At 49.2% G+C, this 13559-nt stretch overlaps 1 protein-coding gene across 2 annotated transcripts in view; it reads right to left on the reverse strand.

The window, feature by feature from the left end:
• ALPK3 (alpha kinase 3) overlaps positions 1–9149 on the reverse strand; it is a 32628-nt gene extending 23479 nt beyond the window's left edge. Inside the window, exon 1 of one of the 2 annotated variants that reach the window (XM_038146980.1) lies at positions 8897–9149. In XM_038146980.1, coding sequence (XP_038002908.1) covers positions 8897–9039 — 143 coding nt within the window. In that variant the 5' untranslated portion in view covers positions 9040–9149. The remainder of the gene's footprint in view (positions 1–8896) is intronic. The other variant, XM_038146979.1, reaches the window with a different exon arrangement.
• Positions 9150–13559: the final 4410 nt, after the last annotated feature.

Below are 13559 nucleotides of genomic sequence, written 5' to 3' on the forward strand. Positions count from 1 at the left end.
GCATTGACCTGCAGCAGTCAGGAACAGTTCCTCAAGCCTTGACTCACCCACATGGCAGTCAAAAGTCTAAAACTAGCAGGGACAAGCTAGTCAGCAGCATGTAAGCTCAGTGATTTAATTGCACTGAAGTACATGTTACACCTATGCAACAACCTCACCATACAGCCTTGGGAATGACTGCAGCACGGGCACCCCCTCTGGCATGTACCAGGCCAGACTGCCACATCCCTAAGTGCAGAGAGATCAAACCTCTTCAGCCTCTGTGAACCACCAAACTTCAGTGCTCTAGGATGGTGCTACAGAAGACAGCAGAAAGAACCATATGGAGGGCCACCTGCAGGTGAACCTCTTCAGGTCTCCTACCCAAATGTGTGAGTCTCAGTCCTATGGAAACCAGCAGGACTCCAAGCCTTGCCCTAAAAGTGATTACAGAGAGACTCTGAAAACTGGTCCTGCCAACTGTACATTGCACCTGTGGAGGCAAAACCTCCATGTGAACACTGAGAAAAGAAGTAGCGCAGCTTGAAGTCCTGACACTTTACACAAATAATTGCAAATTTCCTTTGAGAAGAAAAATCTGAAGGGCTCACTGACTCTTCTCCTTCAGAAGAGCAAAGACAGCAGAAGTTTTGGACTGTTGCTCAGGAGCAGCTTTAACCCAACAAACACGGGTGGCACCTGGCCTTTTGGCAGCAGCTTCACCCTCTCCACCCCCAGCCACACAATCCTGGTCCATTCCCAGTGCCAACTGCTGGTCATGCAGCCAAAGGATGTGCAGGTTGGGCGTGATCCAGCTGGGGAAATCAAGGGCTCACAGTAACAGGCTGAGGATCACTCACTCAGCTGATCCATCTTTCATGTGATGTGCTGGTCCATGGGAGAAGCCAGACAGAGGAGTTGTGTCCTTTGAGCTGTATCCTTCCACCCCTTGCAACATCCCTGTGAGCTCCGTGCCCTGTCTGGCACTGCCAGGCACAGCTTTGCATTACCTGCCTTACTGACCAGCACCTCACCTTGTCCTCAACACTCACAGACACCCTCAGAGCTTCTAGAGCTCAAATTGCACCTCCTGCTGCTCTCACCCCATCCTGACCTCCTGGGGATCCAGGTTCCTCCTCCCACACTCCTCCCAAGCACAACCACCCCAAGTGATCCCAGGGGCAGCTGTATCCCTGTGCTCTGGGCTGCCCCAGGCACCTCTGTCTGTCTGGAAACACAACTCACTGGTTTAACTTGTCTCAATTACCACTGCAAGGGAAAAGCATCTTTTTACCCACCAGGAATACTAAAGATCTTCTTAAAAGGAAGCTCCCAAAATCCTTGCTAGCTAGAATGCTAGTGTAGGCAGTAGTGTGGTTTTAATCATGATTTCTTGCATAAGACAAACAGGGATGTGTCTTGGCTTGGACGTAAAGAAAATAGCAAGAGTCAGAACAAAGGCTGCTTGTGCCATGAACCCATTGTGCTCATGGATGTGATCAAACAGTAAGCACTGACAGCGCTTTGTTTTAATCCCCAGTATTAAGACAACATGGGCTTTATTCACTGCACATCCTGAGACAGTGCTGAACACTGAACTGAGGGTCTCTTGAGGGTCTCTCAATGTTATCAGAAGAAAAAGGCCATCATGTATTAATTGAAGTTTAACCTCAATATGCTAAATTTGCTTTTCAGACTAGAGATTTAAGCCCCAGAGAGCATGATCAAATTGTGGATCCTGCAGCCAGCAGAGCCCTGCCTGCAGGCAGCTGGCGCTTCACTTCAATTACGTTCCAGCATATCCATGCAGAGCTGTGACAGCACAGCTACATCAGAACCCAATCTACCCTGCTGGAAACGTGGGGCTCCTGAGCAGGGCAGCAGATACTCCGGCGTGCTTGCTCTGATCCTCTCTGGCACTGAGCTGTCTGTGCCCAGGGCTCCCCAAGGACTTACCAGCACACACAGCACAGGGCTCTGCTAATGAAGTGCAGCATCAGCAGTGATGTGCCTCCCTCGAGCAAGCTCGGGGCCACTGCAGTTACTGGACAAAGGCAACTGATTATGGCATCCTGAGGAACACATCTAAAGCACTGAGTCAAGGCCTCAAGTAAAACCCTTCCTTCTGTTGGAGAAATGGACTTGAAAAACGTCTGCTCCAGGCATGTCCAGCACTGGTGGGACGAAGCCCCCTCAGGCACCTCCCACTGATGAAGAGAAGCTCAGCATTTTATAAGCTAGTTCTGAAAATACACAACTGTTCTCAAGTGCTGGACCATAGCACTATACCTCTCCACCACATCCCTTCTACCAGTCTCAGTTCTTTCTTCCATTTCATTTTATCATATGGTTTCAAGCTCCTTTGGCCATTTATCATCCTCTTAAAGGTTTTAGCCCTTCAACTTCTCCTAATTTTCTTTGGAAGTGAAGACAGCCTTCCTCGTTTTTCATGCACTTGCCAAATTTCAGTCTTGCAAGGGCAGGAGGCAGAACTGTCAACACCACTCACTTTTTTTAACCACTCAAGCTGATGGTCTGGGCTGGCATCCACTGGCACCAAAAAGTTAACTGCTTGAAAAACATAGATTTTCAGTCTGGCACCTTTTTTAACCCTCTCATGCAATTACTCATGAAATTACTCTCTTTCTGTATTTCTTATCATTGAGATAAAGAAATCTTCCTCCTTCCAGTGCACTCCTCACATGGAAGTGAGTAAGAGCTCAGGAGACCCTGAAATAGGCTCAACAGTGGCTCCATCCTCATATGGACAAGCACCTGTACTCAAGCTGCTTGAGCTGCAGCAGTGAATATTTTTCAGTGCTCTTCCACAGCATGAAAATTGACCAACACAAGCTGTCCAGTGAAGGAAAAAAAAGAGCAAAAGGTGTCCATGAAAGCAAAGCTGGCAGGTCCAAGTTATGTTTTGAGAGAATCAGCATTGCACAAAAGCTCCTTGGGAAGCCCATGGAGAGCCTGGCAGCCTGTACATCTTGAGAGCTGGACAGAGGGACTGGCAATTTCCTACAGACATTCCCCCTCACTGGCTCTCTGATCCCTGACATTATTGGGCATGTTTTGCACATGCAGACTTCCAAGTCTAAGGTTTCCTATGAACTTGCCTGTCTTCAAGGTTAAATACTACTTGAGACAAATACAAACCACTCGGAATCCCTCCTCAGCTGTCAGCAGTGAACCCTTTTCAACGTTTAAGAGCAAATACTGAGGCTTTCATGTAGGCATGGTTGTGCTCACAGCTGCTTTCCTGCCACGTGTCCCACTCCTTATCAAACACTCCCTGCACACACAGAACGAGCGTGCTGGTGTTCATACACCATGGCAGGAGCTATCAGCAGGCCTGTGATAAAGCAGCTCTGAGCGCTGTGTTGCTGTACAAGACACATTGTTATTTCACAGACTGGAAAACAGATGTATTGAGTCTTTGCTTGTCAAGGTCACAGACCGAATCGATGTCAGAGATGCAGAAATGTGACAATTTTTTCTGAAGGTAATTTACTTTTTGCTGAGATGAACACAGACTTGTGTGTAACAATTCAGGCTAGATTTCACTAACAGAGAAGGTGGAAAACAATAAATTACATTACACCTTCCTGTGTCAGCCTCTGTAATGCTCTGAAGATGACTCAGATTTGTGTATTTTAACTTTGAATTGTTGCTGCCTCTATGGCCCAAATGAAACTTAGAAACACACCAATGAATGAGAAATGGCCAAAAAAAAGAGCAAAGTAAATATTGGACAATGAGATGCCCAGGAAAGGTGACATCCTCCTGGCAGCTTCCTATGCAGAGAATAGAAAAAAAAAAAAGAAAAGAAAATTGCCTGTAACAGCCCTTCCATCTTCTTCTTCTTGGACCAAGCAATGCTGTGAAATGTGAGACTGAGTCAGTGTGAGATAACAACCTTATTCACTCAAGATCTTCCTCCCCTCGTCCAAAGAGAGCAAGGGTGGAGCAGGTTTTAATTCCATCTCCTGGGAACTGCCTCTGCTGTGGCATGAGAGGTACCTTGTTTGGAGATAATGACCCTCTGACCTCCACACAATGGTATCTCTGGCCTGGGAAACATCCCCTTTTATGAGGTTTCCTGAGAAGAGCACAGTTCTCACATGTGATATACTCTGTATCTTTATAGTGGCCCTGGAGGGCATTGGCTCATCAGCCGACACATTCAGCTCCACTTGGCTTCCTAGGGGATACCGACATACGGACAGGAGGCTGTAGAGAGGGAGCTGAAAAATCTCCCTTTGGAATTGCTGAGGATTGTTATTTGGAGTGCACAAGTGTCGAGGAGCCCCACTCAAAGCAGACACCTCTGTGCAGGTAGCTACAGCAATGGGAAACAGCTGCCTCTGTCCTACGGGTCACAGGGTGCGGAGATGAGTCATTGACGCCCTCAACTTTGCCTTTCCAGTAGGTACTGGCTGTCCCTCCTTCCAGAGTTTGAGGCACTTCCACCCCACAAATCAAACTGACTGAGTGCTCTCAGCTGCCTCAGCTGGCATCTGACCAGGGGGTTACACCACTCCTCTCCAAAAGCAAAGTCCCGTTGGACATTACAGGTACCCAGCTGCTAAAGAGGGAACGCGACTGAACTAAACCTGCTTTTCAGGAACCAAGGGCTCCTCAGTTTCCAGCACACTTTATTATAGCAACAGATCTTTCTCCTTCATTTGATATTATGTGCAAAGCAAGAGGGACAAGATTGGGAATGGTTTCCAGCCAGAAGAGCCAGGTGGCAAGGCCCTCTCCTGAGTTCAAGTCCCACCCCGAGCAGAGTTATCCAAGAAAAGATCAGAGGCAATGTCACTACACTCTATAAATATCCGTATATGATGTAGCTATGACAGTAGAAAGATAGTCAAGCAAGGAAGCAGTGCTCTAATGAGACTGAGGAGCAGACAGCTGCATTGGGTAAGAGGTGCAGATCACTTCCAGCAGAGGCTTGCCGAGCACTCAGATGAAGGTTTTATATAAAACTGCATCTCTCTGCATGATACACTCTCCAGACTTGCTAGTTCTTATGAAAAGGACATCTAAAAAGATGTCTTGAGGGTTGTGGCCCACGAATGCAGCTAAGGTAGACCCTGAACAGGACTGACAGCTCCCCCTCTGACTTCGTGAAATAATTACTTGCTTGAAATAATTGCTTTGAGACATAACAGGTTTGTCTAAAGAAACAACCCCAAGATAAAAAAAATCCTGTCAGCAGCCAGAGCAGAGGGCAAGTCACTGTGGCCACGAGCTGCTCCCGACACTGCTCAACATCAGGTATGTTAAAAGACCAGCAAAGGAAAGACACTGAGCTGTTTGTGCACAGGGAAAATCCTTGCAAAAGACTAGTTCCCAAGGGCAGGAAGAGTAAATACCCTGAATATTCTGTTTAATAAAAGGATGATGTTCTATCTACGGCCATTTTCAACACCTCTATTCTTCTGGCTTTCTTAGCACCACTTCTGGAAAATTCTACAAGTTAAAACCCAGAAAAATCATGTTCTGGTTACCTGATTCATATCCTTCAATTTACATGATATCCCTTTCCTCCAACAGGATTAGGGAGACCAAGTAAGACATCCAAACTGCCCTCAACATAGAATCACAGAATGGTTTGGGTCGGATGGGATCTTAAAGCTCATCTTGTTCCATCACCTGCCATGGGCAGGTGACCTAGACCAGGTTGCTCCAAGCCCCGTCCAACCTAGCCTGGAACAGTTCCAGGGATGGGGCAGCCACATACTCTCTGGGCAACCTGTGCCAGGGCCTCACAACCCTCACAGGAAGAATTTAATCCTAAAAGCCCAACTAGCCCTGCCCTCTGTCAGTTTGAAGCCATTCCCCCTTGTCCTGTCACTCCAGGCCCTTGTAAAGAGTGTCTCTCCATCCTCCTTTTAGGCTGCCTTCAGGTACTAGAAGGCCACAATCAGGTTACCCAAAACCTCCTCCAGGATAAACAATTCCAGCCTTTTCTCACAGCAGAGGTGCTCCATCCCTCTGACAATCTTGCTGCCTCCTCTGGGCTCATTCCAACAGCTCCATTCCTGTGCTGGGATCCGCACAGCAGAACGTGTTCATGAGTCACACCAAAAGCAGGGATTTCCAACCTCAGTTTCTTTTCTTAAAGATCGCTCCACGTCTTTGTGTACCTCTACCACATTACTACACTTTCTACTGCTTCATGAAGCAGTGAACAGGCAAATGTTTTAGTTAAACATACTCTATATATACATATAAAGTCAGGAACAGAGAAACCTGAAAAAAAAACCATTTTCTTTGGATCAGACTATCCATTTTTGTTTTCTAACCACTACAGCAGCCTCCCCCAGCAATCCTGTGTCTGCATCACTTGTCCCATTGCCTTTGTTAGCTTCAAACCCAGCAAATGCAAATCCATTCTGTGTTAGAGAGCTGCTCAATGTTATCTGCTGTTCTGCATGTTGCTCATCGTGCTTTTCAAGTTCTCCCAGGTAAGCTTTCCAGATGTTCCTGGATTTAATTAAAGTCATAATTGCTTTCTGAAAGTCTCCTTGCTACACCATTCCACTCATTTGCTTCCCAGAATTGTTATGATACATTTTTTAATTACAACATAAAAAGCCACACTTCATTCAAGCCCTTGCCCTGCATTTTAGACAACAGCTTCCAAAAATCACGGCTCAAGTCTTCAGCACTTGTAGGGCTCTGCAGGGAACCAGACTTTTATATGCCTCCTCCTTGACACATTAGGGAACCTAGAAGTTGCCATGAACACAGGGAAAGGTCAATTTTCCCATTTAGCAATTATTTAGTCACTGCTTCTTACAACAGAAGGGGCAGACAGTGGATTTAAGAGACAAAATTAAATTGCCTTGCCACAGGCTTTGACGATCATGTACATAAGTGGTTGGAAAAATGATTGGAGAATTTGTGGAAATTGAATATGCTGCTGATTTAACTGGGGCAGCAGCTTTGCCAGCACTGGGCTCCCACGGATGGAAATTCGGCTGCAGCCACAGCAGCACTAGGTTGAAAAACTCAAAAGGTTCAGGCTCAGAGCTCTGCAGCCATGGGTTGGATTGACCATGCCTGAGCCACAGCCTCAAGTGGTGGTGCAGCCAGAAGACACCAGGAGCACTGCCTGCATGGGAGCTATGTTGCTCCTTGTCTTCCCCAACAGAGAAAACTTTGGGAATCCAACTGGGAATACTGAAGGTATTTCTTGCTGGATGGATGAACTCTCCTTTACGGTTAAACTGATTAAAGCTGCAATTTGAGAGCAGTCAAGGAGAATAAAAGTTAAGCTGTAGGCAACCCAAACACCTCAAAATCTTTCATATTAAAACCTCTCTCTGCTTGTAATCCGCAGAATAGAGTCACTGGGCTCAGTTAAGAGATTTCCAGTTCACAGTATGATCTGAGGCCACAGGCTGTGGACCCTCTGTGGACATTTGGTGGTGCTGAAGATGTCACTGTGTGCAGCCAGTCTGTGATTAGCTCACACTCTGGCATGACATGATACCACCACAGAGGAACTGAATTTAGGCAACTTCACTTTGGCTTACCCCAGTTTTAACACCTGACTTCCAAGCAGTGCTTTTTTATCTCTTTTGGTCCTGCATTTATTTTTATGAATGTCTGACTCCTTGAGGCATCAATGCTTGACACGCTGGAAATGGATTATTTATAAACCATCAGCAGGGAAGAGGCACACTCATTTGGAGAGCTCATAGACTGAAGAGCATTCCCAGTGAATTCAAAGCAATTTCAAGGCTTTTTTGAGTGCCTCACACAATCACCGACACCTTGGGCGCTGCTGGCACATCACCCTGTAATTCTGTGTTTGCTAACCTCAGTCAGGCTCAGCTGACAGCATGTTTATCATACCTTCCCCCTGCGAACAAAGCCTTATTCCTACCCCAGACCCCGTGCTGGAGGCCATTCCTGACCCAGGAATGCTGATCTCATTGCTGCTCAGCCCCTATCTCCAGTGTAGAAATGCCTTTTTGACAATAAGATAAGGCACCCGTGCACAGAGGCCAGCGGGCCCCTCGCTCTGTCTGGTGAGGCACTTCACTACAATGAAGGCAGGAAGGTCAGTGCTGTTCCCTGAGTTTAACTGGAGACACTCGTGTTTGTCAGGATTTCATAAGGACACTTTGGACTGAGATTCACTGGGGTCTGCAGCTTTCTCATGAGGGGAAGAGGAGAGGCAGCACTGATCAATCTCTTGTCTCTGGTGACCAGAGACAGGACCTGAGGGGCCAGCATGAAGCTGTACGAGGGGGGTTAAAATAGATTAGATTATCGGATATTCAGAAAGGGTTCTTCACTCAGAAGGTGGTGGGTCACCAGAACAGGCTCCACAGGGCAGTAGTCATGGCCCTAAGGCTGCCAGAGCTCCAGGAGTTGGACAACCAGCTCAGGCACAGCACGGGATTGCTGGGGTGTCCTGGGCATGGCCAGGAGCTGATCTCGATGATCCTTGCGGATAGGACACTCCATGACTTTATTCTATGATTCCACCACTTCACACACCCGCTCGGCCACACACAATGTGCCATGTCAACGGGCCCTGCCCGGCAATAGCTGCGACACCGCCAGCTCTCTTTGGGGAGGCGAGGGACTGGTCTACAGCACCCAGCAGCTCCTCTGGAGAGCCCGAGCCACCGCTTGGTGTTCTCGCCTGGAGCAGCTCCCCGGGGACGGCCAGGCCCCTTGGCTGCACCATTTCCAGCCGGCCGAGGCCTCACGGCCGGGGTGAGGGCCAGCCCGCCCGCCCCGCTGCACCCCCGGCCGGCCCGGCCGCCTCCCCCGCCTGTCGCCGGCGTGTCCCCGCCAGCCCCGCGCCCGCTGTCACCCGCACCCACGGCAGCGGCCAGCTCGGGGACAGCACCCACGGCAGCGCCTTCCCCGGGCCGGCGCTCACCTGTTCTGGGGCCGGATGCCCAGCAGGTAACTCCGGCGGTCCGGCCGCGAGGCCCAGGCCGCGCTCTCGGCCTCCTCCGCCCCGTCGATGTGGCTCGTTCCCCGCCCGTAGAGGCCCGCGAGGGCCCTGCGGGTCGAGCTCATGGCCGGAGTGCGGCTGCCCTGCCCCGCGGCCGCCGCTGCCCTCCCTGTCACTCACGGCCGCCGTTTATAGACCCTCCGCACATGCCGCTGTCAATCGTGACGCGGCGGCCGCTGCCCGGCCTCCCCGGGCCGGCTGCCCGGCCTCCTCCTCCTCCTCCTCCTCCTCCTCCTCCTCCTCCTCCTTTTCCTCCTCTAGTCATCGAGTCCAGCTTTTGAGGAAGAAGTGAACTTTTCCTTATAATAACGGCCCCACCACGGGGGATTTCTCACACCTCAAAGATCTCTCTGGTGACCACTGACAGAACCCGACGGTACAGCGTTGAAGTTGTGTCAGGTTTATGCTGGATATCAGGAAAAGGTTCTTCCCCAGAGGACGGTTGGGCACTGAACACACTCTCCAGGGAATGGTCATGGCCCCAAGGCTTCCGAAGCTCCAGGAGCTTTTGGACAACGCTCTCAGGCACAAGGTTGGATTGTTGGGCTGTCCTGTGCAGAGTCAGAAGCTGGACTCGGTCCTTGTGGGTCCCTTCCCGGTTATTCTGTGATTTCTCAGGATCAGCTCCAACATCCCCCACTTCCTTGCAGGCACAAGGCTCCCACCCTGCCTGGCTGTACCACTCGGCATGGGCATGGCAGTCACATCCTCACAGCAGGATCTCATGACTTGGCAGCCTGTTTTTTATCCCAGAATGCCCAAGAGAAAGTCTGTGATAGTATTTATTCAGTCTCCATAAAAAAAAAAAAAATACAGCACAAAAGAGAGATGTAAAAGGTGGATACATGTCACAAACAATTACTAGCAGTGATTTAATACCAAACGGAAATACAATGAGTAATAAAATGGACTTATTTTCTTGTTCTACCTTTCTCTTGCCTGTCAAATTGTTGCATCATGTGCTGCAGACATGTCACTGGTGGCACTGCACCCCTCCAGCACTGCAATGATGGATGGAGCAGATTCACTGTGCATTAGCTGCCTGCCCATGGCTGCACGGCAGTGATTGCAGCAGGAGCAGGGAAATTATGGCAAATTGCTCCATTCCAGGAAATACAACATGACTAGAGCTGATCCTCCCGGGGCAGGAGAGGCAGCAGATGTGGCAGCAAGCAGCACGACATGTGATGGATCAGTTGGTGCAGGACATGCCCGATTCCTTTTCCTCAGCAAATACTGTGATTTGGAACGTGACTTTGGATAGGGACTGGCACCAGGGTATGCACAGACACACAGAGTGTGTGCATCATCTATACAGTTGACACAACAGTGGCAGATGATCACATTATCAGGCATATAAATTGCAGGATTTGTGATACCAGAGAGGATATTTGATCTTGGCAAATGCAAAGACATTTGAATGTGGTCCTAGGAAATTTGAAGAAGGGTGGTCTCAGAGGGCTGACTGAAGGCCTCACCTTCACCAGGCAGTGAAATAGCAGATGAAATTGCATAAAACAAATGGAACACAATCCATGGGGGAACCACAATACTCATCTTCAATAGGCAGCAGTGAGCTCTTGGTGAGCTAATGTCACTTGGAAATAATCCATCTCAAACAGAAAACAGCAGACCAAAAAACCCAAATGCAGAACACAGAGAAGGGCAGCAAAGATGAGCCAAGGTCCAGGGTGGCTGCTGCATGAAGGGTAACTGTGTGGAGTGGGACTCTTCAGCCTGGAAGAAACTACTGAGGTGCCCATGACCGAGGAATACACAGCTGACAGGGACAAGGAGAACAAGTCAAATTAGCAGGAGGCAAAATAGTGAAAGGGAGATGTTTCCTCCCTCCCCTTGCCTTTAGGCTACTCCCACACGTGGCTGTGGCTGTTCAATGTCAACAGGGATTAATAAAATCCACTGGACAAATCTGTGGGAAGAAAATCTCCTGAGGTTTATGCAGTATGAAGGTATTACCTTCAGTTCAAGAAATGTTTGAGCTGCATAAGAATATTCAGTGTGTGCATGCCCTGAACTCACACCCTTTGCTCTGCTCTGGCTGCTGCCCAAATGTAGGAGGCAGGATGCTGGGCTGGGAGGACCCAAGCTGGCATTCTCCTGATCCCATCCCTTTCTCTGGAAAGAGAAAGAGGATTTTCAGGTCCCACAACTTCAGGAAACCTGAAGTCTCAACGTATGAATTACACATTATTTTACCATGAGCCCAGTCTCTTGGCATATTGATCTGATAGATCAGAGCCCAGACCAGCTAAGAAGGGTGTCCAGTACAGGTTAGGTTTCTGCTTTGGGCCTGGAACTGTGTCTGGTTTCAGATTCCCAAATACAGGAAAGACACTAATATGCTGGATCAAGTCCAGTGAAGGCCACCAAAAAGACAGAAGGAGCTCGGACAACTGACATAGAAGAGGAAGATGAGAGAAACTGGGGTTTAGGCTTTGGGGAAAGGCTAAATGGAGACCTTGTTTTCTTCACTACCTCACAGGAGGGCACAGACTCAGAGGTGCAGAATGATGCAATGAGAGGCCAAAATGCAAATGGCAAGGAGGAAAGTTCTGATTAGATATTAGGAAAATTACTTGCCCTGTGAAGGGAATCAAGCAGTACCACAGGGACCCAAGTGACGGGCACTCTCCATTCTGTGAGACAGTTGACTGTGGATGGGACAGGGTGCTGAGCAGCTGACTGACATCCTGCTCAGAGTGGGGGGTTGGACCAGAGACCCCCAGAGCTCCCTTCCCACCCTGGTATTGTCATGGTTTGGTGCTGCACTCTGTCAGTGGAGAGAAGCCTGAATGGTGAGCGCAGGTTTAGCTCAGATGTGACGAGAAAGAGCCTGCTGTGGTGTTTGATCCTCCCCCCGACGACGTGCAGGGCTTATATTCCTTTTCTGCCCTTTCAAGCTCTGAATGGTTCTTGTGCCTGCTGAGACAGCTTCCTCTCACAGCATCTGCTCTCCCATCAGTCTGCTCAGAGAGTGACAGTGCCCTCTGCTCCTGGCTCCGGGGGAAACGCGTTCAGCTGCTGGAGCCTGAGCCAGCCAGAAACGAGGCTTCAGACCTCGTTAGCAAAGCTTTCTTCCTCTGCCTGCAAATCCAGCACCGACTCACACAGTCACAGATGTTTTCTCACTCCTCTTGCACAATTTATCCTTCCCTTTCCCATCCTGCACCCTTAAGTGCCTCCCTTTCTAAAATGACAGGCTTCTTCCTCCACTCCGACAACAAGCTCTCACCTCTGGTTCTTCCCCAAATATTAATGGATGGTGCCACGGCAGGGCTCTGACAGAGCACGAGCACAATGGCCTTCCTGAGGGGGTATTCGGAGGAGGATTCTTTCTCTCAAGCCTGGAGAAACAGTCTACAGGGAACACAGCAACCTCCAGCTGTTTGAAGAGATTCTGCATCAACCAGAAGTGTCATCTTTAGCTATGGGAAAGTGCTGGGTTAATTTAATGATCATTTTTATTAGCTCTGTGTGTCGCATAGATAATAACTCTGCAGGATATACGTGCCACAGAGCTGCTGGCACATACTGAGCCAGAACCTTCATTTTCAATCATTTATAAATATATTTCCAAATGCCTAGCTGAACCCTGGAGAAAATAGGAAAAAGAAGGGTCCGTGTGATCTCAGACAGCTGGGGAGATGAGTACAAAGGAGGGTCCTATGCTATCCTATCCTTTCCTGTATCAATGGAAGGAGAGGACCAGTCCTTGTTGGAACAGGGATTGCTGTGGGTCAGATTAAGTGGACAGGGTGTAGCAGGTTTTCCTGCCTTTGCAGTGTAATCTCATTGCAGTGTATCTCATTCTGCACAAAGGAAGGGACATGGAGGGAGAAAGTCTTTCCTTGATCCACCAGTTGTGTTGGGTTTGGCTTTTTCCTACCACCTTCTTCCCCACCTGTTATAAAAGAAAAGCAGCAGTTAAGAGGTTCATCCTTCAGCCTTGCTTAGTCCCTCCGATCCTATGGCACAGCTCAGCCCTGCCCTGGGTTCCATAGGGTATGGATCCACGAGCGCTCGGCCACAACTGCCTCCCTCTGCCATCCTGATGCCCCTGTTTGTGCCCTTCCATGCTGCCTGGGAGAGACATCCCTGATGGCCTCACTTTTCCTTGGTCAGCCCGTAGCTACAGGATAGAGAAATTTCAGCAGCAGAGTGAGAGTCTCTCACAGCCTCTTCTCTAACTGGTCCATGGTCCCCCTCATGCTGAAGTCCATGGGAGCCTGCTTCCTAGGACTACTGACATAGGGAGAAGCCAGCCAGATGCAAATTTGTCTGCCCTGAGTTCATTCCTCCGAGCTTTGTGTCACACTCCCTTCCCAGTCACTTCAAAGTTCCTTGGGAATGACTCCCTGGCCACCCTCTGTCCTCCCTCAATTTCCAGCTAATTTCCTTGTAGTCCTGATGCCTCTGGAAAGGTGCTAAATATTGGGTGAATGAGCCTGACCTTGCCCTAACCTTGCAAGTACAAGTCTCGGCACAGCGCTGTGGAGTGCTCCACGCTTCCCTTCTTTCCAGAGGGGCTTGTGCAACCTCCGGAGGGCTGGCCCAGCGCCACTTC

This window comes from Motacilla alba, chromosome 10 (genome assembly GCF_015832195.1).
Source record: "Motacilla alba alba isolate MOTALB_02 chromosome 10, Motacilla_alba_V1.0_pri, whole genome shotgun sequence".
In the NCBI taxonomy this organism is placed as follows: Eukaryota; Metazoa; Chordata; class Aves; order Passeriformes; family Motacillidae; genus Motacilla; species Motacilla alba.